General features: G+C 43.7%; 1 protein-coding gene across 1 annotated transcript in view; it reads right to left on the reverse strand.

Moving 5' to 3' along the window:
• LOC144105010 (venom protease-like) overlaps nucleotides 1-26,840 on the reverse strand; it is a 44,002-nt gene that overhangs the window by 16,554 nt on the left and 608 nt on the right. Inside the window, exons 2-7 of the mRNA XM_077638232.1 lie at nucleotides 18,907-18,931; nucleotides 16,440-16,513; nucleotides 15,817-15,932; nucleotides 7,527-7,668; nucleotides 5,809-5,923; nucleotides 321-466 (exon numbers count right to left, since the gene is read on the reverse strand). Coding sequence (XP_077494358.1) covers nucleotides 321-466; nucleotides 5,809-5,923; nucleotides 7,527-7,668; nucleotides 15,817-15,932; nucleotides 16,440-16,513; nucleotides 18,907-18,931 — 618 coding nt within the window. The remainder of the gene's footprint in view (nucleotides 1-320; nucleotides 467-5,808; nucleotides 5,924-7,526; nucleotides 7,669-15,816; nucleotides 15,933-16,439; nucleotides 16,514-18,906; nucleotides 18,932-26,840) is intronic.

Genomic DNA, 26,840 nt, shown 5'->3' on the forward strand with positions numbered 1-26,840 from the left:
GATACCAAGAAGGCATGGCAGAGAGAAGACAGCCAAAGCCTTGATTTCAGTAGGTTAAACTCCGTCTTTTTAGATTCTGCTGTTCAACCAATCGAGCGAGTTCCGCAGCCAATGGCGTCGATTGGTTCTCATGGGGGTGTTGTTAATGGCTTTGCATTTGCTAGTGTAAATTCGAATTTGGCTGGCACGTACAAGGAGCTTAATGTGACGTCAATTCAATCGGTCCACGCCATTGGCTGTTGTAGTAGCTTTGAGAGCTATTCTCCGCTGCAATCTGGACTTGAATCCAACCATAAAAACACAACCGACTGTGTACTTACTGGCTGTGGTTGTGTACTATTTGAGTAGCTGCATATCACCGTAGATTTTTTTACATAGTCCTCTTCCATGCATGGCTCACACACTTTGCGGGGCGCAGCTCTTAAAATGGTGTATAAAAGTACATCTGAAACAGGACCTTTCCCTTCTGCAATAGAAAACACAAAGGATTAGCGTCGTTTCTGCACATAGTTACAAGAGCGGTTTTCATAAATGTGTAGGTATGTTACATTTTCATTTCCAGGTGCCCAAATCCTTTCCTTCACCTTAGCTATCATTTATTTACAAAATGTTGAGCACTGAAAAAAATTTCAGGGGATAAACGAAAAATTATCGATTAAATAATCTATAGAGCTAAACTTAGCAGCTTAGCAAAAATATCAGCAAGAGCTTCCCGATTATGTACACATTGTCTTTGGTACGCCGAATTTGCACCCTCCTTAGAATAAATACAGAGCCCACTGCGAAGAGACACAGACACTTCCGAATCGACCACTAACAATAAGCACCTCGTCTACAATCACACGTGCCGCTTTTCGGCGACCGAGTCAACGGGGGTTGTAAAGTGCGGTTGTGCTCTTAGGAATACATGCAACGAAAACTTTTCATGGACCTTTCTGATTTCATAGCTCACCACTGATGTCGTCACTTAGTAAAAAATAACCAAGAATATTTTATAACAGACTGTAATGTAGAAAACTTAATTTTAAGCAGTATTACTGTTGAGGTGCTAAGGTAGAAAACTTAATTTTTAAACAGTATTATTGTTGAACTACTCAGATACGCGCGTGGGGCAGTCAATTCCCTCGGGGTGTTGGAGGCGAGAGCGCAGCACATAGAATAATATGCGACCAAATCTTTCCAAAATATTTTCTCGTTTCAGAGTCTTTATGTCGGGAATTGCTCTTTAGCAGTTGGCGAAAACAAAAATAACAGTTTGGGATAAGACCAGCTACGTTAGTTCGAAGCTATCTGTCTGAAAAGAAGCGCGGCGTCAAAAGAGCATTGTGAAAGCAGACATACCCCCAAAAGGCGCTGTACACGCTAGGCGCTTTCCTGAATCTTGCAAGCTTTTCGTTGAGTCCTACAAGTTACATTTGCTCACTGGCGTATATCATACATAGCGACAGACCATATTTCGCTTAAAAAGGTGCGCAGCTCTCGATCTAACAAGTGGTATAGTGGCGGGGCTCTTAGAATATAGGAGGTGACACTTCAGCTCCCCTCTTGAGGGTATAGTGTGACAGGGTTACTGGCTTAATAATGCTCATATATACAGAATTATTTATTCTCGACAGTTGATTTACAGACCCCTGGGAGCCATCACACCACTACTTGAGTAGTGGTGCAGCAGTTAAACAATGCGCCACTGCTCTACGCCGGAAGCTTTTTTCATCGGTGTGGCTTGTGGGATCCGGGTTGCTCGTCCCTAGCGACCAATAATTAATATAACTGCCACTTTGGCCAGTTTTGCTCACAATGCGCTGTCAGTCTGAAATGACGCCACCAAGTCACGGGACCTTGGTTGCCCGCCTGGTAGCTTATACAAGCGTTTTCGCTCGAAACCCCTACGACGACAAAAACACGTCACAGGATTTTAGCACTGTTGTGTTAAAACGTGGTTTTAAGCTGTAAATATAATGCACTTAAATTGTTTGAAAGAATTATTGTCGACTATTCTCTGTTATCTAGTAACGCACATCTTGCAAGAGCCTACGCACAATGCACAAAGAGTAAGTTCGAAGTAACCTGAATAAAAGTACTAACGTTCACTATACGGTGCTTAAATTGTGATAAAGGAAAGCTGTGTTGACTGTGCGCATATGATAGAGCCCCTAAGCGGTTTTCCTCCAGTTTGGCCCCTGAGCTTTTCACAGCAAGCGCTACGCTCGCGAGCGGCGTGATGAAGATCTTCTTTCATGCCATGCGAAGAAATATCTAAATTAGCCACAGCGCGACGACCACGGCCTTTCTCCACATGCCCTACGCAGAACAGGCTCTGTAATATGAAGCCAGAACCGGCATCATGATAACGGCAGCGCTATGCTCTAGCGCACCTTCAACGATGATTTCTCTTGCCGGCTAATATCTTTAGGGCAAAGATCTCTTGTACTAATCGGTCCAAAGAATATGGAGATGGCGCTCTCACAGTTAAAGCTGCATTTTGTTTTAAACTACTTTTATGGCTCGTTGTGGCTTGAATACCACCAATAAGTGCACTAGAGGCCAGCGCACAATTGCGGCAACGTTTTGGGCTTTCGACTCGGCATTAGGCTGCAGAGGGAGGGAGTGGGTGATAAACGAGCGCAACGTTGTTGAAAGAGGCGCGGTTCAGGTGTCCATCGATATATGAGACAGATACTGCGCCATTTCCTTCCCCCCAAAACCAATTATTATTATTAACGTTGTTGAAAGCCATTTCAGGCTGCTGAACGTGATAAAATGATTTATTTATTTTCGCTATTCTTTTGGATCCCGTATTAGCGCCGGCGGTTGATTGGGCTTTCAGGGGCCCATCCGTACATCACAAGAGAAAAGCAGCTGGGAGTGCACTTTCACGCAACATTGTGAACAAGTCGTTACGCCCTCGAAAATTGTCTCCTAATGAAGTGTGAGTCCTATAGGATTACTGGCTGGATTTTTCTTCATCGTGCCTACTAAAGGAGGCAATATAGAAAAACCTAGAAAGTAATGATGCTGAACGATACGACATTTAGTACTAAGAACTGCGCCTGATCTTTGTGAAGTCAATTCAGGCCGCAATAAGAGTTAAAGGTCACAATTATTAGCCGGTCAGTTAAAACGTTTGCCCCAATTTGCTGAAACGGCCTGCAGTCAAGAGAAAATAGCAGTAAATAAGTGTATTCAAAGTCTCATTCTCTACTCACGGCGCGTTGAGGTTACAGGGCTCATGAAGCCTAGGCAGTCAAGTAAGTGAAGGAAGGAAAACAACCAGTTGGGTGCAAAGGTACTGCTTGCTGAATCACTTAGCAGATTACAGCGTGTTTTGAAACCGCGAAAGACCTGCCGTTCATCGGTGTTTTCCTTCGAGAAGGCTCTGAAGCAGCTCCTATATTGTGCTAAAGAACAAGTCTTGAGTATCCTGGCGAGAAGGCTCTGAAGCAGCTCCTATATTGTGCTAAAGAACAAGTCTTGAGTATCCTGGGAACACTAGGGTGTATAAACCCGGCTTAAGGTACTGATTGTTGATTATGGACTTTTTTAGGTTTTCTTCTATATATGGGTTAGAAACCGTGAGGTATTCTAATTCTCCCTCTATTTCTATACAGGCCATCTGAACCGCTGCCAAAGGTCCACCGAAATTCGGTGGTCTTTGTTTCCGATCAAACCACCGGCACGCCCTTGTGTTTTCTTTTACTCTCCGTCAACTTCCGTTCTAAAGCAATCACACTATTAACTTCTCACTCAATCAACACTACAAATAAAAATGACATTTACCTATAAATGTCCGGCGTTAGTTACTGCCGGCTTGATTTGAAATTTGATCGCAACTTGCCTCTGGATACTCTACCACTGTTTTGTCAGTAACTTAACCAGTGTTCCTGTTGTAGCAGTATGTATGAAACGAATACTATAAGGAAGCTCTCGCATACCTGCCCGCCCTCACAACTGTATAATAATCTCAGAGTAACTCTCAGTGTTATCGAGTGGTCGACGGCTGTCGTTGTTGTCCCGAGTGGGCTCTGGTGCATATGCACTGAAACGGGCCATCGTAGCCGCCGCCAGCGCAGCACACATAGAGGAGTGCTGTGCCCTACGTGAAAATGTTGTGGGGTCGGGTCCAGACATTGTGGCTGTCCCTTACAGCCTAAAGTGTTTACACACCTCCTACACTTCGCACCCGCTGCCTTTGTCATTTTTGATTGAGATGTGCGATCACCTGATATCACGTGATAACCGACGTGCAACCAAAGGCTCCGCTTCGTAAGAGCTTTGTCGTTATCCCATTCGTGCTGACGTTATACGCTGGAAAACACCTCGAAACAACTCTCGCAATATGATCGGGCTGAAAAGCTGGGAGCCCAGAAATATGCGGCAGTTTGCAGTGTTGCAACACCGGCTAGGGACGTGCTCCGTCAAAGCGATGGCAGAGAGCGCCCACAAGTCACTAGCCCAGAACATAAACACAAGCAGACGTCGCTCAAACTGTGCTTCGTAATGAAGAATACTCATGCGACTGAAATATTGCCTGCGAGCGCTGGAGATTATTCTTCTCTGTTTAAAAGCAAAACTGGAGATTCTAGGGCCTTTCAGAAGAGTTAACTGAAGGGCTAGTTGTTTTTGTCATTAAATTTATCTCATTTAGCGTAAAACACACACCACACAAAATAAAGAAACACAGGATGCGAAACAGGGGCCTACTGACAATTGACTAATTGAAGGGAAGGTCAGAGGATATATGTTGTTACAGGGATGGGTTTATTTACAAACATTTGTAAGCATTTCTTCGTGCAATATTGCTTTCCTGTACCGCAGATAATGTGACAACTCAGCTGAGCAAGCTGAGTAATGCTGCTCGAAGAAGCATGAAAAGCGTTTGGTCGACTGTGCCGCAAACATCGCGTATGAGATCCTGCTCTCCTGCGGTAAATCTTATATCGGCCGGACGAGAAGATGTGTTAATGACCGACCCAAGCAGCACGCAATCTTGCCAATAATTAACGCACGAACCTTCTGGACAACTAAATTGCTTGCACCGATTCTATATCGGCTTTCCTTTGCGTTGGAATTCTAGGGACAAGTAAGCAAAAAAGCGCTCGCGAAACAATGAAGGCTTTTGTTTTATCAGAAAGGGGGACACGATTGTGTCAGTGACACTTCCCTTGCTCTCTACGCTAGAAGGATTTGATTTCTTTCACACCGCGCTTGTTAACTTTCTGCGTGCTTATTTCCAAGATCCCGCGTAAGCTGGGGCCTGCACAAGTAGGCGAACGTTTATATGCTTTGATCTTCCCTTTAATAAATCAATTGTGAGTAGTTGCCGTGTTTCTTCTTGTGTGATCCTTTCTTTTCTCTGCTTTTTGTTTGGCGCAAAATGAGAAAAATATTAAAACGAGGATCTTTTCACTGCTAAGGCCAAACAGGGCGTTCGTCTTTGTTGGAATTACAAGAAGATATAAGTAAATGTGCGGCAGTGCACTTACAGAAGCGGAAATTTGCACCATTACACAAGGAGGTTCAAAGTTGGTATGAAAGGCGATGAATATTATAGCGTGCACTGTACATTTGTTTAAATTTCGCAATTTTGGTGAGTAATTAGGAATAAAAATTTATCTTCTTCGTTCTATACTGTATGCCCGAGTGCAACATTGAATTTTCATTGTCGAACAACCTAAATCACAAAAAATGTTATTTTCAACTTCAACAGACATCAGTTATGTTATACGGAGCAGATAATTTTCATGCCCTTGCTTGGCCAAATTATATATATTAAAACACACACCTTTGTCCTGCGCATTTTTGACGTACCTTCGTCGGTCGCGCCCCAGCCAGCCACGAACAGTCGTTGGCCTGCTGCTTTCCACTGACTCTTAGGAAGGCAAACTGGTGCCACAAATTGGTCGAAATCTAGAGACGTTGACAGCTGGAAGTACAGCAGACTCAAACGTTTCTCAGCAGTTGTATCTCTACGAAACTTTGCGAACGAATGGTTTAAATATTGACACAGTAATTTGTTCTTTCTGTGTTTGAGAAGTAGGTGCCTTTACGTCTGGATTTCGCCTCAATCTCTCCCGGCAGCAGACGCTTGCGTATTCAGGAACATAGAGGAATAGACCCTTTTAGCGTTTCTTTCAAAAAATCTTTTTTTTTCCGAAAGCCAAGCAGAAGAACGCTCTCACTTGTGCAGCAGTTTTCACGCTTGTTGCTTTCGACACCACCGAGTCATTTAGTCTATTCTGGGCGCAGGTCGGCCCCTTTAAAATCTTTTAGAACCTTTGGCTGTCTTCCTTACTGCTTCGCCTGTCGTCACCACTGCGTGAAAATATATTAACCTTTTTCTTTTTATTATACGGTGGGTTTGTTTTTCTCTCACTCTGAATGGATCCCCACATAAAAATGCGCGATCCAAATTGAGGCCGCCACAATAGTAATAAAAGCCCAGTCGAGAGATAGAGAAAATTTAACAAAAACGAGCCAGCGTTTTTATTGAAAGATTAGTAGAAGAGTAGCGTCTGAAGAGAGCTAATTCAATAATATCATTATATGATATGGCTGAGCAACCTGTAGGATAACGAGAAGATCATGAGGAGCAAGATCCAAAGCGTGAGCCATAAGTGTAATGCCTGTTTCTCTGTATCTTCATAGGCGTCATCAATTTTGCAGCATTATGTTAGTTCGGATTGATACTGGGCCACTGGCAAGGCCAGTACTTCCTCCTGTGGCAGTAATGAGTGGTGGCACTATGTCCGGAAAGGCAACATAGAATTTGCTGCCGTAAAAAACAATTTTTTTCATTACTTTTGGCCTTAGCTTGTAGTAACAATATGTCTTCTGGTAGTAACAGCATTTTTTCCTTTATTATTGCGCTGACTTTTGTCCTCAACAAAATTTCAATTTCAGAAAAAACCGCAGTATAATACGAACTACTACGATATTACAAAATATTCTCTTGTGCCTTCACAACTGATAAACATTCTTTCTTATTTCCCGAATGTTTGTCATTTTTGCAAGTGAGCCCACATCAAAAATGAGATAACGAGACGGAACAGCAGCCTCAGGTGGCCTTCGAATCTTTTCTCTGTGTTTCAAGAATATTGCTACTTGTAAACGTAACCTGTAATGTAACGCAACGTAACGTAACACAATCAATTCCTTCTTCTCTTCGACCAAGCTGAGCTTGCGGGATGAGCAGGGAATAGCAAACCATTTGACTAATCTCACCCTCCTCTGTTATCACTTACACATCGCACGAGTGACTGCTTCAGTTGATATAGAGTTATTATGTTCATTAGATACACAATCTTGGTGATGTTCTTGACATCGCAAAAAACCGCTCTTCGAGCTCCTGCAACCCGAATAGAACACGTAAACATGATAAAAGTGTACTCCCGACATTAGACACAATAAGGAGAGTGCGAATACCCAGCACTGCGCACATCCAGGCCAGATCCAGAACAGTGTGCTTATATTTCTGCAATAGAGGCACTCAGACCGCTACGAAAAGTAGGTAGCAAAACAATTCTTACTTCCATGAGGGCGATGTCGTTTTCTAACGTAGTTCCCACATAATTGGGATGAATAATGATTTTCTTAGCCGTAGTCCATGGTCCTCGTGTTCTAGTTGTGCTATTGTAGAATACCAGTACGACCAACTTTTTGACCGGGATACTGCAATAAAACAAATAACATTTTCAAATAAAAAGTGTAATAACATGTACAGAATATAGCCATGTGATTTCCTGGTCTGCGAAGCTGGCCTCCTTTCCGGTAATTGATTTCTTCAATGTGAAGGACAGACAGCGAAGTGTCAAGCACCAAAATATCCAACGTTATATGTACTTCACCTCACTGTAGAGCGAGTATGACTTACACATTTTAGTACTTGAATAGAATCCTAATGCAAAGGCGCTACTGCAAGATGTAGAACTGCGTAATCGGGTGGAGACCCTGCTTCTACGTTTTGTTAACATGGCCCGAAACAATAATCGACCTGCATGAATAAAATCAAGTATATTATGCAGGGCGTTCAAATTTAGACATTCTGGATTCTTTAAAAATCGAGAGTCTCGCACAAAAGTAATTTTTTTAAATGGGATACGCGGCCAGGTGGACGCAAAATGTTAGTTTAATTCTATTCCTAATATCAGTTATTACTAAATGAAATAATTTATTTTCTAGTGAAAACTACATTGGCCACGAACTTGCAGTTTCACCGTGCTCGCATTCCCACCGTGTTCGCATTCCCACCGTGGTCGCACCGCACCAAGTGACCAACCGCGTGACGAACCACTCGACGACAACTAGCCAGACAGCCAGAGTAACCTGGACTTGAAATCAAGATTAACCAAGGCTAACCAAGCTATCCTATAGCTTTGGCTACGTATATCCTGCCATATTCGAGCTAAGCCACTCCCAAGTTTTTCGCTCATTGCAGTTGGCATGCATGCTTAAATTTAAAACTTCGAGATAGTGTCATGTGATGACTATTCTATTTTGTATATTTTTACTAACGCGGCTGCATTATGAGATATGCATGTTTAAAATTTCAGCCCAATACGCCTAAGTACGCACGCGAGACCACGGCAGTAAGAGTGAAGCTCCACCTTGGTGTGACGCAGCTGATGTGCGTGACGATCCATCTCACAAGAAAGTGGAGTGGCATGCGACTGGGATGGCTTTCCGTTCTTGGCCAGCGAAACTAATGACTTGTTGCGCGGGACGGCTTGACCTAGCTCTTTTTTTTGTTTTAAGAGTTGACTTCGACAGTTGCCGACGAGGCGTAGATGCTATGAAATGCCCAGATGCGACACTGCTTGTCTTTTCTTCTCTGATTTCGCAGGCGTTAGAGAACCGCTGAACAGCATGTTAGAGCTAAGTATAAAATTAAGTTGACGGCTACCTGGTAGCACCTAAGTAGGTTTAGTTTCAAACGCGCTATGAATGTCGATAGCGTGCAATCTGAGGCCCTGGCACTGCTTCCCTCTGAAAATGTTCTAAAAAACGAGGAACGAAGGCTGTGAACTTGATTTCCGAGGTCGCTGTATGGCAGCACTGACAACTATTTTTCTTCGCGGTTTAAGGGAACTAACGAACACATTGGGAATTGTATTGAAAGCGAATGGTATGAACCCAATGAAAAGGCAGGCTTTCGTAAAGGATATTCAACAAGAGATCATATTCACATTATCAACCAGGTGATAGAGAAACGCGCAGTATATAACCAACCCCTATGTATAGCCTTCACCTCATTGGGAACCTCAGCTGTCATACAGGCATTGCGGAATCAGTGTGTAGAAGAACGTTATATAAAAATACTGGAAGATAAATATAGCAACGGCACAGCTATCATAGTCCTCCATTAAGTCAGCAATAAAATTTCAATAAGAAAGGGCGTCAGGCAAGGATAAACGATCTCGCCAATGCTACTCACCGCCTGTTTACAGGATGTATTCTGAGGCCTGAAGTGTGAACAGTTGGGGATAAGGGTTAATGGAGAATACATAAAAAATTGTGATTCGCTGACGGCATTGCTTTGCTGAGTCCCTCACGAGATGAATTGCAAAGCATGATCAATGATTTAGACAGGCAGGGCAAAACGGTGGGTCTAAAAATTAACCTGCAGAAAACCAAAGTAATGTTCAACAGCCTAGCAAGAGAACAGCAGTTCACAATTGGAATCGAGGCGCTGGAATTGGTAAAGGAAGTGGTCTCCTTAGGGCAGGTAGTGACAGCTGATCCGGATCATGAGAGGTTAAATAACTAGAAGGATAAGAATGGGGTGAAGCACACATGGCAGGTGCTCTCAGATCGCGAAATGCAGTTTACCAATATGCCTCAAGAGAAAAGTGTACAACAGCTGTATCTTGCCGGTACTCACCTACGGGGCAGAAACGTGGAGGCTAACGAAAAGGTTCAGCTTAAATTAAAGACAATGCAGCGAGGCATAAGAAAAACAATAGGTGTAACGTTAAGAGACTGGAAGTGGGCAGAGTGGGAGAGGGAACAAACGCGGGTTAATGACATCCTATTCGCAATCGAAAAGAAGAAATGCGCTTGGACAGGGCATGTGATGCAAAGATAAAACAACCGCTGGTCCTTAAGGGTAACGGAGTGAATTCCATTAGAAAGTAAGCGTAGCAGGGGGCGCCAGAAGGTTAGGTTGGTGGATGAGATTAGGAAGTTTGCAGGCATAGGGTTGGCGCAGCTGCCAAAGGACTGGGTTAATTCGAGAGACACTGCAGAGGCCTTTGCCCTGCTGTGGGTGTAGTCAGGCTGATGATGATGATGATGATGATGATGATGATGTATGAACTTCGTAGCTTCCGCCGTATGAGCCTTCGTCACTCACTTCCTCTACTAAGCGGTGCCAGTGGAAGAAGCATGCGCCGCGCTGGGACCTGCTGCGTTAAAAAATCGCTCCTTCGCCTGTATCGAGGTACTAGTCTGCCCCAGAAAGGTCGATGCGGGGCTATCGATAGCGGAGATGAATGGAAACGCCTAATTACGCAGTAGTCTATAGGCATCTCGCCGTTCAGATGGGTGAGTTCCAAACAGAATAACTATTGTCGGCACTTTCAGACGTTTCCAAAAAACGGGCTCAGTTCATTAAATAAAACAGCCCAAAGTGAGCATCATAGATGAGTACATAGAAATGAACGTTCTAGCCTGCCTGCATTTAATGCCATTATAAGGCATCAGAGGGATTTAGAAAATATAAAGAAAGAGCGCTGGAACAGTGTTCAATGTGCTAGAAAAGAAAGAATTTCATCAGTACAATGCGAGCCTTCACCAGGACCTAAGCTAGGCAGACTTTGAAAAAGGAGCATACTTCAGTAATTGGATTCACTAAACTTTACTAACATAAGAATTTGATTGCATTGGACTGATGAGGCTCGATTTTGCAGGAACTGCAGCATCAATATTCACAATGCTTACTACTGGTCGCTAAGAAAAGCCCCCACTGGATGCGGCAGCACAACCGTCAGATTATAAGGGTTGTAAATGCCTGGTGTGTTATACTCGGAGACAGAATGATTTGGCCCTCACTTCTTTCAAGAGAGCCTGAATGGAAAGAATTATGTGCACTCTATTGTTTCTAGCGTTCTCGACAGATTTACCTCCAGCCTCCCTTAGTGGAGTGCGGTATGTTTGGTTCTAGCATAGTGGAGCCCCCGCACGATTCCTCTAAAATGAAAGAAAACTGTATCCGGCAGTGGATTGGATGCAAAGCAGAGATGTTTCGGCTTCATATAACCCCTGACGTCTCTCCCCAGGACTTTTTTGTGGAGATGTGTGAAAGGTCGCGTTTCCGCAGTTGAGTCCACTAACGTCAACGACATGAACAACAAAGTAGTGGTCGTCTGTAGAAGCGGCGGTCCGGAATTACTTTGCGAAGTTGTCGAATCGACACCAGAGCGGTTCATGTGCTGTGCTGCGGCCGAAGGCTAGCATTTTGAACGTTTATGAATCGCTTGTTTCATGAAAATCTCACAACTCAAAGCTGAGAAGAATTTCTCATCACTCGTAAAGAATATTGTATATTATGGCATCTCTGAAAGAAATTTGTGAAATCTTTTTATTTTTTTTCTTCTTAGGCTGTGGGCTTGTAGCGAACTAGTTGTTTTGATGTTTTTGTCATTTCCGCATCCCCTGCATTAATGACGGAAACTGAGGTGTTGGTAACAAAAAATGGAAATTTGTGCCTTTTGCACAATTTCGTTTTCCCTCACGAGAACATGTAAATACATTTTTATTAGCATCACCGGTTGCGACGGTGCCACAGCGCCTAAATCTCGCACTGCGCCTACGCAGGTTGGATCTAGATCTATAGATCAGCAGCATTGTACTTGTAGCGGACAGCCCATGACTGAGAATTAGCCGCCACCGGACTGCTCAGTAGTAGCTGCTGCCCATCAGATCCCTCCAAATGTCTCCGTTCCGTCTTCTACCTACGGACCCGTCAACAAAAGCAGCGCCCTATCCACCAGAAAGCCACTTAGCAACCGCGGCTGCGGCGTGCAACAGTGCCAATCGCACAAGGCCTACGCACGCTCGTGTGCTACCATTACACGTTTCTTTTTACTGCTGCTGCCGCACGACTGCTGCCACTCGTTGTTTCATGATGCCTAGTAATGCGGAGTTTTCGAAGTATATCGCGACCTTGCGAAAGGAAGGTGAGCTACGCAGCAGCCTTGAGTTTTTCAATGATATATATCAAATGATGGAGGAGGAGCAAGCCCACCTCGCGAAAGACAATAAAGACCTAATCCGCCAAAACAAGCCACTACGTCGAAGTACATATCAGAATCTGAATAGTACTCCCAAATCAACAATGTAAGAATCAAACAGGTTTCTACCACACAGGGCGAGAACTGCGTCACCACCCTTGAAGAAATTGGTAAAAAAAGTTTCGTGCCTTTTGACCACCGATGACATGGATTTTGCCCACCGTGCACCAGCTGAGGAAGGTGAGAACATTATCGGTCGAAAAAAACCCGACTTTGTTAAGAAGGCGAAAAAGCGCACATCACAACAATTTTCATTGGCTTCAAAATACCCATCCCTTACGAGTCTGTTTTCGGCAATAACCACCTGACTCCGGAAAACAGGCGCCTGTTTGCAAAATGAATAGCTCTAAAGACAGAAAAAGGCTGGAAATTTCCATGAGTTGATAATTGCACCAAACCCTGGCCAATCCGCCACATTGGGTATGTGCCATTGCTTTTGAGGCAACAACAACAACTGCCGTATCAAGGCTCGCGAGACCGATGATAGCCACGCGTACCGCGCCTCCAGAGTCGATGATCTCGTCATGTTCCCACAATATAGCCTTCAATGCACGCGGGTGTCCCTCCTAATTCGTTGGTCCAAGTAATTAAGTAATTACAGCATCATCCAGGGAGACATGTTCCATCTCCAACATACTGGATCACGGGCGTAGCCAGGGGGGCGGCTTAAAAAAGTTCAGCACCCCCCCCCCCCCAAACCCCAAAATTTTTTCGAACTGTTACGCACCGCTGACCAAAACAACCACCGGCGCCGGAAGTCATTCTGGATTTTGTCACCTACGGTGTCTTTTTCAGACTAGAAAAGACATTTTAGCGCGAACATTGCTAACTCGGGTTGCATTTCGTGGCAACGCCCATGTACCTAGAGTCATGTATTGCAAGGGGCCCCACCCTAGCACGAACTTTCAAGGCCCTACTAATGGCTCGCTGTTGCGACTAAAATTTCTGCGCAATTACTCGCAATACATGACCTGTGACAGCTGCGGCTGCGCAGTACACTGGAACGAAGGACAGCGTCATTGAGATTTTTCCCTGGCCGTTGCATATGTACAAAAATGAAAAGGTTCTTGAACGACCAACATTCGTTAAAATATTTGTCCTCTACTTGTTAATTTCATGGCCTTTAAAATTTTCATATCAGCGGCATTCACTGCTTTGATGGTTTCAGACCGATATACTTCTAGACTTCGTGTGATAATTTCTTTACTTATTAAATGCGCAAAAACGTGGAAGCATTGGTATCAGTTATGTCTGCCACGAGTGAACGATAAACGGATAGTTGGTATGAGATGATTACAAGATATAAAACTTAGCAGGGAACAAGACACAGAAGAGAAGCAAACAGAAAGAGCTTGTCACGTTTGCTTCTCTTTTGGCGAGCTACAATACGGGCGGAGTTGGCGCGGGCGATGTGGTCCCCACCATAAGTAGTCGAGGAGGTGGTGACGGGCAGTTCGACAGATAAGAAAACGACAAATTCCGTCGATACATGAGGCGTTACATAATTTTTTTTCATCTACCAGCTGTGACAACATGACAACCACGGCAGGAACTCTGAGCTAAAAGTAGACAAGCAAATACAGCAGCGTAAAAGCACTGCAGGCCAGCTGGCACTGGTTGTCTCTATTACCATGTATATAGCGGCGTTTGAATTTTTTCTGCAGACTTTTTTCCTCCTTAGAAACAAAGCCGCCGCGGTTCGAACCCGGCCACGGTGGCTGCATTTCGATGGAGGCGAAACGCTGTGGCGCCCGTGTGCTGTGCGATGTCATTGCACGTTAAAGATCCCCAGGTGCTCGAAATTATTCCGGAGCCCTCCACTACGGCGCCCCTTTCTTCCTTTCTACTTTCGCTCTCTCCTTTTTCTCTTCTCTTACGGCGGCGGTAATGGTGTAAAACATTATTTACTATTTACAAAAGAGGTATTGCTTGGACCGGGCCTGAAGGCCCATGCCCTCACAATCACTTGGAGGGATCCTTCGTCCGGAACCCCTGTTGCCTCCGCGGCGGTGCGGGCTCTTTTCACAAGGGCTCGTTGCTCTTTGAGAGTTGAGCAGCAGAGAAGGGAAGCCTGCCAGCCCTTTCGGGCGGGGTGAGGGTAGGGTGGAAAAGCAGGATTGGTAGGGCATGCCCACACCATGTGATACGTGTCCGCAAACACTTCCCCTCAGTGTGGGCACTCGCCCGAAAAGCCCGAATTGAAATGTTTAATCACTGCCGGGCACAGTACCGTGTTGGTGCAGAGGCGAAGCAGCCAACGCTTCTCCGCCTTCTTGAGGCCTTTACAGGGGGGTGGGTATCTGGCCTGAGTGGTTTACACAGAAGAGAGCTCTCCTGAAATGTAATAGCCGGATTGAAATCAGGAGCCGGATCAGGCAGCGGGAGAGGCGATGCCCGACGGGTAAGCGCGCGGGCGGTAACGTCCGCTAACTAATTTCCATCTATCCCCACATGTGCTGAGGCCCTGGGGCCAAGATCATGGTGCGCCGGGTTGGAAAACCCCGGTACTCACATTTATGTAAAATTTGGAAGGCGATGTAGGATTTGTACCTGTTCAAAATTGCAGCAAGCTCCCCTTGAGTCGGTGTAAGGACTCGGGACGCTGGATCTGCGGCTGCAAAGTGCTATAGCAACTTCCTTCGCGAATGTAATGTTGGGGGCACGGAAGGTAAGGCCCTTAACTGGGCTGTTTTGGTGGACGACGGCCGCCGTGTACCAACCACGGCGCGGTTCAGGTGTCAGCCGATATGTGAGACAGATACTGCGCCAGTTTCTTTCCTCAAAAAACAATTTTGATTTTTTTTGGTGTTGTATTTGTAGATTCATTTTAGCCAATCGCAGTCATAATAAGACGCATGCGTACACACGCGTACGCCTTATTGTTGTTTGTTCATAGAAAGTACAAAAAGTGGGCCTTTCACGCTAAAGTTCGAGAAATAGTTTAAGCGTTTATGTATTCTATTCCACAAGATGGGTACTATGCAATGTTTCAGTTTCGCGTCAGAGCCATCAGACCAGAGTACATCTTTAAGCAGCGCGAAACACAGGACGTAGTGGAAGAAACACGAATCCATTCCAACTCGCCCACTTTTCTGTACTCGTAAACCAGAATACGTGCCCGGCACTTAGCACTGCATATGCCTCACCTGTGCAGCTAATCACTCGAAGTCTTATGTCATCTCTTTTATGCCTCATAGTCACAGAAAGGTGCACTCACTAAAAGACAAACATGTTTTTTTTTAACTCGCAGTGATTACAAGGCCTTCTTATGATCTCGATCCTGTTATTCATTATTCAAGATGAGATGAGAGCGCCAATATCTGCGCACGCAAAAGGAAGAAGGTCTGGAATCAGCAGTTATTTCGAAGTTATGCATGAATTGCAAGCAAATGCAGCGTATCGTGTTTCTATTTCCTCTTTGTTTTTCTGCACGGACGAGCCGTTTTATCTAAACAGTGAGAAATCTTGGCTGGAGTTTTTCCGATAAGAATTGAAAAGCTGGTTCTGGATGTCAAATGAGTGAACGTACCAATCATGGAAGCAATGGGCGGCAGTCAAGACGAACGTCCGGGATATGATGCTTCCTCCACAAGGACTCATAAACATTTCCCCTGGGTCATATCTGAGGAATGAATACCAGTTCACCTGTAAGAGATTTTCCAAATTTTGGGCTTCGGTTAGTAACATTTACTTAGCAGTTTAGTGCTAATGATAATCAATTATTTTTTCTTTGTACCCTCGGAGAAGACCTCTAATTATATATTGGGCTGGAAGCCTTTGTGGCGGTAATTTAGCGCATGGGTTACGAGGCTGCCGTGATTAAAAGTAAGAAAATAATACGTTTTAGTATGGTATCCCAGGCTCCCTTTCATGTTTTATCCAACTTTTTTTCTAATTATCCTGCTCCAACATTAGAGAAATAGGTAAATGATGCACGCATTTACACAAGAAATGAGGGAATTTAGAGCTAGAAATAAGCATTATAGCTGCAAAAAGTTGGCAGTTCAAGCTCTATTTTTTCCAAGAAGTTCATCTTACCATTGCAGCACTCGCTCAGTAATTTCATTCATTAAAGGCACCATGGAAGCAATGTGCAACGTTATGAAAACCTCGATTATTTGGTTATCTTTAACAAGAGGCAAAGTCTCGTACTATCCAAGGTACTTGCATCCTTCTGGCAGGCTTCCCATTGAAGACCCTGGAGTGAGGTTTCGAAAGCCCACAACCTTAAAGAAAGGAGAAAAATAAGCCTTCTTGCAACTTCGTACGTAATGTTTTCCTTTCAAAATTATCATATTTTTTCATATAATCTTATCCGCCCTTCTAACCTACTGCCGCCCCTGATAAGCTTACTTTTTTGGTAACCAGTTCGTTACGCTTAACGAGCATCGGTTATCTTGTCTACACATTACGTGCCCGGCCCAAGCCCATTTCTTCTACTTGATTTCGATAACAATGTCATTAGGCGGCATTTTTTCCATTGCCCTCACTGTCCTCTTCCTGTCTGTTTGCGTCACACATATCATTTCCTGTTATGTTTAGCCTGTTTCGTTAGCTTCCATATTTTTGCTACATAGGTGAGTAGCGGCAATATAGAGCTGCTAAATACTATTCTTTGGAGAGAAAGTGGTGAACTGCGATTGATGATCTTAAACAAACTGAATGATTTGCCTTTACTACCTGCGCTAAGACAACATATTCCTTTACGTCTTCTAAAACCTCGCTAACAAATGTAAACTGCTGTTCTCCTCCGATACTACTGAACATTTCTTTACTTTGGTGCATATAACTTTTAGACCAACCGTACTACTCTGCCTGACCAAGTCAGTGATTGTGCTTTGCAATTCATTCCCTGAGTGACTTAGCAACGGAATGTCATCAGCGAATCACAGATTACTAATGCATTCTTCATTAACTCTTAACATTTAATGTTCGTAATCCAGGCCTCTGACTACCTCATCAACAAGAGGCTGTGAATAGAAATGCCGAGAATGTATTTCACTGCTTGATGCCTTTTCTTATTTGAATTTTATTGCTGAATTTATGAAGCACCAAGGCATCGGTTCAGCTGTTATGAAAACCTTCCGTAATTTTTAAATTAGGATCATCCACACGCCTTTCTTGTTCTACCTGCATGAATGCTGCGAAATAATTCATTGTAATCTGTGAAGGCCATATTATCATTCAGTAAAATCAGCGCATTTCTCTAGCACAGGGTATACATTCTGAATAAGGTCGAATGTCGAGAAGCCTTTACAAAATCCTCCCTGAACAATTGGTTGGTTGAAGTGTAAAGTGGTCCTGTCTCTATTGCGATTACCTTAAATATTGCCTTGTGGGCAACAGAAAATAAGCTGATCGGCCTGTCATTTTCATGTGCTCGACGTTCTTTTTCTAAGGATTATGATGATAGCGTTCTTCCAAGCTTTCGATACTTTCGAAGCCTATATATATATATATATATATATATATATATATATATATATATATATATATATATATATATATATATATATATATATATATATATATATGAAGGGAGCCAACAGTCACCGAAACCAAGGTATATATATATACATATACACACAAGGTGGGTAGATTTTCTAGCACAATCACCCCAATGTCCTTCAACAGATCTGGCGTTACCTTACCCTCACCTGTTGCTATCTGCCTTGCATTGCTCGTAAGGCTTTCTTCCCCTTTCTTTACTGGAGAATGTCCCATTATTGTGCTCTACTGCCTCTCTTATTAACGTCCAGATTACCTTCACTAGTGAGTAGATTTGAGTAGAACGCTTCTTTTCGGCCTTACATATCTTTTCCATATTGGTACTGACGTCGCCATCTCTGTCTCTTAATGCATATATTTTATTTTTGCCTGCGCCCACTTTCTTTCCACAAATTTTAATCTTACCTTCGGTCTTTAGAACATGCAGATGGATCGCACAATGATCACTCGATACCGTGAATTGGCCTCCTACTGCCAAGGCGATGTAATTTCTGCCTTTTTCACTGCCTGCTTTATTGCTCACGATCTTTCCGGTTTCTGCAGCTCTTAATATTAAATTTTCGCACTGGTTGCTGCTATCTAGTATGCCAGAAAGAAATTCTATCCGCTGTCATTGGTCAGTATTTTTCGGTTTAAGGTTTCGCTTGCTGCAGCGCATGAACAAAAGCGATTAGAGGACACAATGAGAAATAAACACCATCTGCCATGACCATTTATTAAGGTTTTGTTGTCTATTCGCATATAATTATCTTTATTCTTTACTGTCATTTAATATGTTTGCCCTTAATATGTTATTACTCTGGACACTAGTTGATTATACGCTAGTTGTATGTTCTGTGTTTGCCGTTTTATTCCCGTGCTCTAATTTTATATAAGTGCTCCCATAACTTCGCTATAATTTTCCATACGTTGTGCTGTTTTTATTTTCCTGTATTAGTGCTTGTTTCTTTGTGAAAGCAATATCATCTTTTTGTTTGTATAGTTTGCGTACCTATGCCTTGATTTTGGGAGCCAGAACGTCGTTAAGCTAACTGGCCGTTTTTCTCCGCTCTCTCTTTCTGTTATGAAAGGAATATAAAATTTAAACTTGAGAACAAAAAAGGGGACTTACTTGGCTCGTTTATCCAGTTATGCACCTGAAATAAATGATGTATTCAGTACATTGTACCATCTGGTGTGCATATGTGGAGCTCTATAAATAATTACATTTCATGTGTAGAAGCACATTTCATGAAAAAATTCCACAACAATCATCTCTTTTGTAGTTTGTACCTGCCAGCAGGCCTCAAAAAGATTGTTTTGGGAATAGGGGCACCGAGCAGTAATAAACCTTATGAGGAGTGCAATGCAGTTGCACGCAGTGCTCTCTGAATTTTAGGCACTTACTTAATCATCCTTTGATTTAGCAAAGCAAGGTTGATAACGTTTCAGAAACATCACCTATAGGGTTTATAACTTGCATGAAGTGCTATATTGTGAGCTTCTTCAATTTTACTTGCTTTTCACTGCAGTAGGTTAGCTCATAAATTTCTTATTGCGGTTCTATGGGGCTGTCGGGTCGTATGGTCACCAGTTGCGATAAGTTCTAAAATTATAATGGGATCAAGCACAAGCGCATAGCGAATTGGGCATCATCCCCACCGTAAACCCGTGAGATCAGAAAACCTCTCAGGTTTCAGTTGTTTGCAATTTGATCAGAGGGCTGCTCCATTCGCGGCAAACTGAATGTGGTTGTGTGTGCTTGTGTTCGCGCGCTCTTCTTCGCGCGTTTTTTTAAAGAGGGGAGGAATGCCAGGTGGTGCTGAGGCAAAAAGATGTTGACGCTGGTGGCGCGCGGATTGAAGGGCGTTGAAGTTCGCCGTCTCTCCCATCGAAGGACGTGCTACTGAGCCCTCTCTTCTTGGGTCCCTGTCTTGTCACCAACACCGTGACAATATACAGCTGTCAGTCTCGCCTCCACCGAGCTCATTCTCGTCACATGTATAATTTCGTAACTTGAAGAGTTCGCCTTCGCCTGGACCTTTTGCACGTCTAAATTTTAAGTAGACCGAGGCAGCACCAGAAGAAGACACGCAGTGCGTGTTTTTCCTTGTCATTTTGATAGAATAATTTTTTCTTTCGAAAGGATGTTTATTATTGGTGGATTTAATTCGAAACCACGTGTGCCTGTTGCTTATATGAGAAGCCAGGGCTTTAGGTTTTAGCTTAAGAACAGCAGCCTTCAGTGCAAGGGCTGCGGTCCGGCGGAGTGCATGGGGCAGCATGCAGCCTTTTTTAGAAAGTAACCAGGCAGCATGATTTTCTTCACATTCGAACAGTACAACCCTTACGGCTTCCCTCAAAATCAAATGTTCTCGAAAAGCGAGGAGAAGGGTTCTCATTACCATAGAGAGGTTTAGTGCTTGAGGGCTCATATAATAGCTTCAACGTATGACCGAGAAACAAAGCATCTAGCCTGGTTACTTTTCGCAAAGACTTTATATGATGCGTTTCTGTCTCCACAGTAGCCGACCGGATCAACGCCCTCTTCACCAGAAATATGTCATTCGAGGCGTATCTATTGCGCTACTGTTTTTTTTTTAACCGCTGGAACCTTGTTAACACCTCTGGGCAAAAACCTGCAAGATGCCAGAAGCTGCGATAGCTCCATCCGAAACGCGAAGTGGCGTCACCGGGGTCACCGGGGTCACATAAAGTGGCGTCACCTAATAGCGTACTGCGTGGCCCAGCGTACACGATGCATTTCTGTCTGAAAAGATAAAATTTTGTTTTTATCTGAGGCATATATCACAGACAACACCTTGTTGCTCCGCCGGACTGCACCGTTGAGTTGTTCCAAATGTCTAACCAAAATTATCCCTGAGTGCATAAAGGAAGTAGAGACTGAGAGTGGCTACATAAAGTGTTATGACGGTGAAGATGTTTACCACGTTGGTTAAAAAAAGGACTCCGCCATCTAGAAGACATTAAAGTAACGAGCGTTAGCCGTTTGGTTCACTAGATGAAGAAAGCGAAGAACGCGCCGCTCAAGATACGTCCCAAAAGGAATATGCTTTGTTTGGGGGGTCAGGGTGGGCCTAGAGTTCGGCTTGCGGTGCGACATGGTAAGAATTCAATCAGTAATTACATGTATACAATGCTTAGCTACTATTTAATTGTGGGTTCATTTCTATACCACAATTCATAGGTTTTTGTTTGCCTACCAAAATCGATATACAGCAGTACCCAGATGGGTGCCCTTGTCAGAAAATATATGGCGGAACGAATGATGCAAATATAGTGGTCACGTAACGTTAGAGTTTTTCTACCCGCTTAGAGTATATTCTAGTCGCCGCGGTGGCTGAGTGGTTATGGCGCTCGGCCCGAAAGACGCGGGTTCGATCCCGGCCGCGGCGCTCGAATTTCAATGAAGACGAAATTCTAGAGGCCCGTGTGCTGTGCGATGTCAGTGCACGTAAAAGAACCCCAGGTGGTCGAAATTTCCGGAGCCCTTCACTACGGCGTCCCTCATAGCCTGAGTCGCTTTGGGACGTTAAACCCCATAAACGAGACCAAACCAAACCAGAATATTTTCTTTTTTGGGGAGGGGGAGAAAGACTGAGAGAGCACAACTAATTTTAATGGCCGCCATCCTGGATTAAAGAAATCGAACCTATGCCGCCATTTCGTCCCCTGATGTAAAGGCTCTATATTAGGGTCGTTTCTTTTTCTGAATTACATAAATGACGTTGTTGCCATTCCTAATTCCCCAGTTCTTATTATGTATGCGGAGTACAATACTTGCCTTCTTCACGTATGATGAGTTAACTACACTGGACACAAATGCTAACAACTACATCAATTCACTCTTCAGATGGTTAAGAGAAAATTCCTTGGAATATGGTTGCAAGAGGCCCTAAGTTGGACTGAGCATATCAGTCATATAAGTGCTGAGTTGGCGTGTACTGTAGGTGTCTTAAATAGGATGAAATTCTCAGTTTTACTTTGGCTAAAGAAGGAAATGTACCAATCACTTTTCTAGTCTAGGTTTCCTACGGCATACTGGTGTGTGGTACAACTACACTTGGAAATTATAATCAACTTTTTCTATTACAAAAATGTTATCATGGCAATTTACAACATCTGGTAACCGCGCCTTCGTTTTTAAAATATCACTTGTTAAAATCAGGCCAACTGTAGTACTCTATATTAGATCATATGGCATACGGTAAGAAACTTAACATCTATTAATCAGGCGATGACTTTAATTGTCAGAGTAGACAGAAAATCTGTGAATGCCGAAAATAAGAAGAAAATATGGCAAACAATTCAGCGTGTAATAAGTCAACCTTATATTAAAGGAAACAGAAGAAAATATCAATTTCTGACATCCTGAAGTGCAATTAAAACGACATTAGAAGTGTTATACCTGAAAAAGGTATTCTTTATTAAAATTGAGCACTGGTCCTTATGCTTCTTTGGTTTTATGCTTCTATATGTTGCTTCGATGTTTTCATTGGCTGTGTACATGCATAAGCGGATTTTAGAATGTATTCACATACATTTTCCTTCCCTGTTTTTCCCACATGTAAGGCACCCTTTTTGTTAGGTATTATGATAAATGGATCACTGTCGTTATGTATACTTGTTACTAATTCTTTAATAGCTTTCACGTTTTGTACTAAAGCATCTGTGTCTTAAAAAACTATATATGTTTCGAGTGTGTTTAAGTTTTCGGTTGCATTTTAAACAACCTTGTAGTTCGTCTTTTAATTTTTGTACGCGCACTGCGCTCGACTGCAGAAGAACAGAGACCTCGTCAGGCATTGTAGCCTTTAGCCTCTGCCCCTGCAGCAGAGCTTGTATGTCGGTTGAAACCAAATACGAAAAAATAAAAAATAAAAATAAATATGCCCTATTCGCCACCTCTGCAACAGATTACTTCGCGATTATGTCGATGTATGACTGAATTAAGCTGCACTCATATCATCAGATGGCTGACAAAAACGAGGGCACGTCTACTACAGTCTCCTGAAGACAGGTAGGATAGGGCATTGACTTCACTACTCAGCTGATACATGGGATTAATTTAGGGGTGACTCTCGATGCAACCGCCAGCATCACCCGAACTGGAAATGTCGGAGTGGAAATAGAGGCATCCATTTTCAAAAAATGGATGCCTCTATTTCATAGAATTATTTTCAAATATCCTCAAGAACATGAATATTTCATTCAATGCCTGAAACAGCACTTCTCTATTATCCCGCAACACTGGACGCATTCTCGCCGAATAAACCATCATTTAAAAGCACTAAATCATCGATCACACAAGCATGAACTCCAAAATAAAATTTTCTAAAATCCATAGCATGCTGAGGATACCAGCAGCAATATGCGGGGCATCATCCCTGACATTGGGTGTCTGACAAAGCCGCCGCCTGGTTTCTTTGGTAGTTCGTGTCGTGTCTTTCCACTAGTAAAACTGTTGCGCTGGAGCGACGCCGCAGTGTTTTATTGTGCTATTTGTAGCAATAAACCTGCCCTCGGGGACAGGTTTCTGTGGCTACGTCTTCGTAGTAGTGTTCATGCGCGGGCTCCGGTACATACGCGACTATTATGCGTAGCATTGCCACTGTCCTAGTTGACCACCCGCGGCACCTATGTGGAGCGGGGAGTCCTCTTCTATACGACTCACCTACTATCTGTCCTAATTGAGCTTTCGCACGTTGACACTGACTAACATAGAATCTTTCGTTTGGCGATGCTTCCTCACAAGCTAAAGCAGCTGTAAACCGCAATTTCTTGTCAGTGAAATTCTCTTGGAAGTCAATACAAGGAAATTGTACACAGGTGAGAATTCTTAGCACGTTCCGCTGCGTCACAGGTCTGAGAGGCGGAGGCGACGGCGAGGATTCTCGCAGACCTGCGCCTTCGAATCTGCTGAGATCATTAACGGCGGCGGCGCTTTTTGGGTAGGAGAGAAAACAGAGGCGCATTTGGAAGCAGAGCGCTCGTATCTGCAACCATGCAAGAAAAAGAAAAATGAAAAAAGACCATCACGTCAGTGTTTCGCAGCCTAATCTGGAAACTTCAAAAGCCGCCCTCAGTTGGTACGGACCTGCAGCGTTTCCTGGCTCAAGGCAAGGCTTCACGAGTGCTCACTTTTGAGAAACGCAGAGACGGGAACAGGAAACGGAATGACTTCAAGGGGCCTAGTTTTGTAAACGCTAGTCTAAGATAATACTCTTCGCTCAGCTTTTTTTTTTCTTCATAACTGCAACGTAGCGTAATGTCAGAGGATGATGTGCCTTGGCACCCGAAAACAGAGAACGCAACTGATGGCAGTATATGGAAAGGAAAGTTACGCAGCTCATCATAAAAATGGAAGGTAGTTATATAGCAAGTGGCAAAATTTATTGCTGGAATCAATCATTGTGGGGCATATCGTAAATATATATGGTCTTTAATTCTTGGTAAACAATAAAAACGGCAAACATAATAATTTGCTCTTTCCACTTACGATTGCATGGTTTTCAGGCGTTCATCGTTTGAAGCGGCACGAGGCACACAGTGCGAGTGGGATGAGTAGTAATGGTTCCCACGGGTTGCGTTGCATGGACGAGAAGCCAAACCATCTTCGTTCGCACACACAACTTCTAAGCCATCGGTCCCATTCTTGGGCAATGTAAGGGACAGGTGCATTTTAGCTCAGCGGAGGACAAGAACGCTAGTGGGCAGATGGCGGCGTTAGTACAAGTTCGCGGAATGGCCTTTCTGCCTCCTAAACAGTTAAACCTTGAAGTCAGTGCTACAGTATCTTATGTTCTGAGGTGTGTCCTACTGTCTTTCCTCCAGAGGGTAGGAGAGCGGCACGGTTCACTTCAAAGCTGGCAGACGTGGGAGCTGGTCATTTGGAAGAGTCTGCATGTCATCTAAAATTCATTCAATTTGATGAGCTGTGCTTGTCTTTCTTCTGTAGTCCATGCGGTTTTTGCGCTGCATATTTTCCTTTTCTGTGATGAACCAACAGGCCCAAATTACCACCCTTCATCAGTTCGCTACAAATCATGAAAGTAGCAGATGATGACTCTGATTGTTGTGGTTGATTGTGCGCGTGACGGAATAGAATTTCGGAGGACTGCTCTGTGCCTCTAATTATTGAATTTTGTTATATAAGTGCAGCTGCGGTAGACAAATTGCCGACAATGTAATTGCAACGCTCACCCGTAGAAAGTTTTACAGCGTTCTCAGCCTAAATCATCAGCAAGAAAGAGCGAGGAACAGAGCGAACACAATTTTTTGTCGGTATGAAAGTGACACATCTTGATTCCGATCACTGCCCAGACGAAGAGTTCGCAGTGTCCACATTCTTATTCGTAGCGATGATAAGCTGAACTGCGCTCGCAAGAAAAGAGAGGACGAAGAAAAGCGAGCGCTGACATTTCAGCGACATTACTGTATTAAAAGCAGTAGATCTGACTCTGAAGTAGAAACCGGGTATATGCAGACAAATAAAAGAAATCGTTTTGTAGCGAGAGCTGCATTGGGCTACCAGTCGAGCATTTCGCGGTACATAGCCGAGGCCAGTTGTGTGCATGCGCTGTTACCATGGCATCCGAAGAGGATCAAAGTGCGGCGTGCGCTTCTCAGTCGCCGCGGAAGCGCGCCCGCTCCACCGTCAAAGCCGAGCGTGACGTCACGTGGATGAGCAGTTGTGCGCATGCGCCGATACCATGGTAACCAGAAGAGACCACACAGCTGCGCCGCGTGCTTCGTCGCCGCCTCACCGCACGCCGCTCTATCACTCGAACCCCGCGTTGTATGCGCATGTTTGCGTATAAAAGGCGGAGATATAGTGGACGTCTCTATCACAACGTTGGACATGCATGCAGAGAAGGAGAGTCCAGCCGCTGCTAAACGGTGGTATGGACAAGAGAAGATTATTTCTTCCGATCCTGAGTTGGCTTGAACCAAATAACGCTGGAGGCTGCGTATGCGTGAAACAAGGTATCACCGCTGTCAGACATCTCCCCTCGATCGCGCTGAATAATAGTGAAGCAGGCTGTGTTCGGCTTCTGGGAAGTGGTATTATCATCCAAGGAGTCTACGTGGCACCGGGAACATCTGTCAAGCAGACGATTGATGTGGTTGCCACGTGTATACCAGCCTACGGCACGGTTTCACAGTTGTGTGTGACTTTGGGTGATTTCACCAGGAAACAGGACTCTGTTAGTCACCGTATGGAAGAAAAGTTTGACTTTAATTTAGCTTGGGATCCTCACGTACAGACTACACAATGGGGAACTACTATAGAGCTTGCATATTAAAGATGCTCTACCAAATCGAAATACTGTGTCGACAAAAATGAGACCGCTTCATGCTACTTCACAGATCATCGGGCAGTCTTCGTCTTTGCCAAGCAAAAGGAATAAAATATGTGTATACCCAATGTCTCTCATTGCTAAACAAACAGTGACCACAACAAGCTAAGCTAGGGAAACGTACCTCTCGCTACGTATATCGTGACATAGCCGAGCTAAGTCATTGCCAATTCTTTTCATCAGGGATTCAGCTGTGCGGACTGGGGCGAGAGCGAACTATAGAGGAGAAATGACGGTATACGAATAGTACGGAAATACTAGGTGCTGCTTTACTACAGTTTTTGCAAACTATGAAATTTCGTCCTGCTTGAGAAATATTATGGTTAATTTTGGAATGCTAAGCCTGCTTTTCATCTGCTGCACAACGCTCTTCAATATTTCGATTGCAGACGAAGGTGGGCAAAGGAAGATGATAAAAGTATCAGAAGCCGAGATTTTTATTATCGCACCCTACGCCTAGAAGATTAAATGAAGAAATCTTAGAAAAATTGGCACTATGAAACTACAGAATCTCTTTAAGCCCACACAACGAAGACATCCGAATATTGTTCTCAAATTCCACCACTTTGTTCCTACTTCACCCAAAAGTATAAATGTGAACACCTTATCGTCTTCACAAGAAACATTTATTGATTAGAAAAATAACTTGTCAAACTCCTTTTAACCTCAATTTCAAAAGAAGACA

The sequence above is a fragment of the Amblyomma americanum genome, chromosome 9 (genome assembly GCF_052857255.1).
Source record: "Amblyomma americanum isolate KBUSLIRL-KWMA chromosome 9, ASM5285725v1, whole genome shotgun sequence".
Taxonomy (NCBI): Eukaryota; Metazoa; Arthropoda; class Arachnida; order Ixodida; family Ixodidae; genus Amblyomma; species Amblyomma americanum.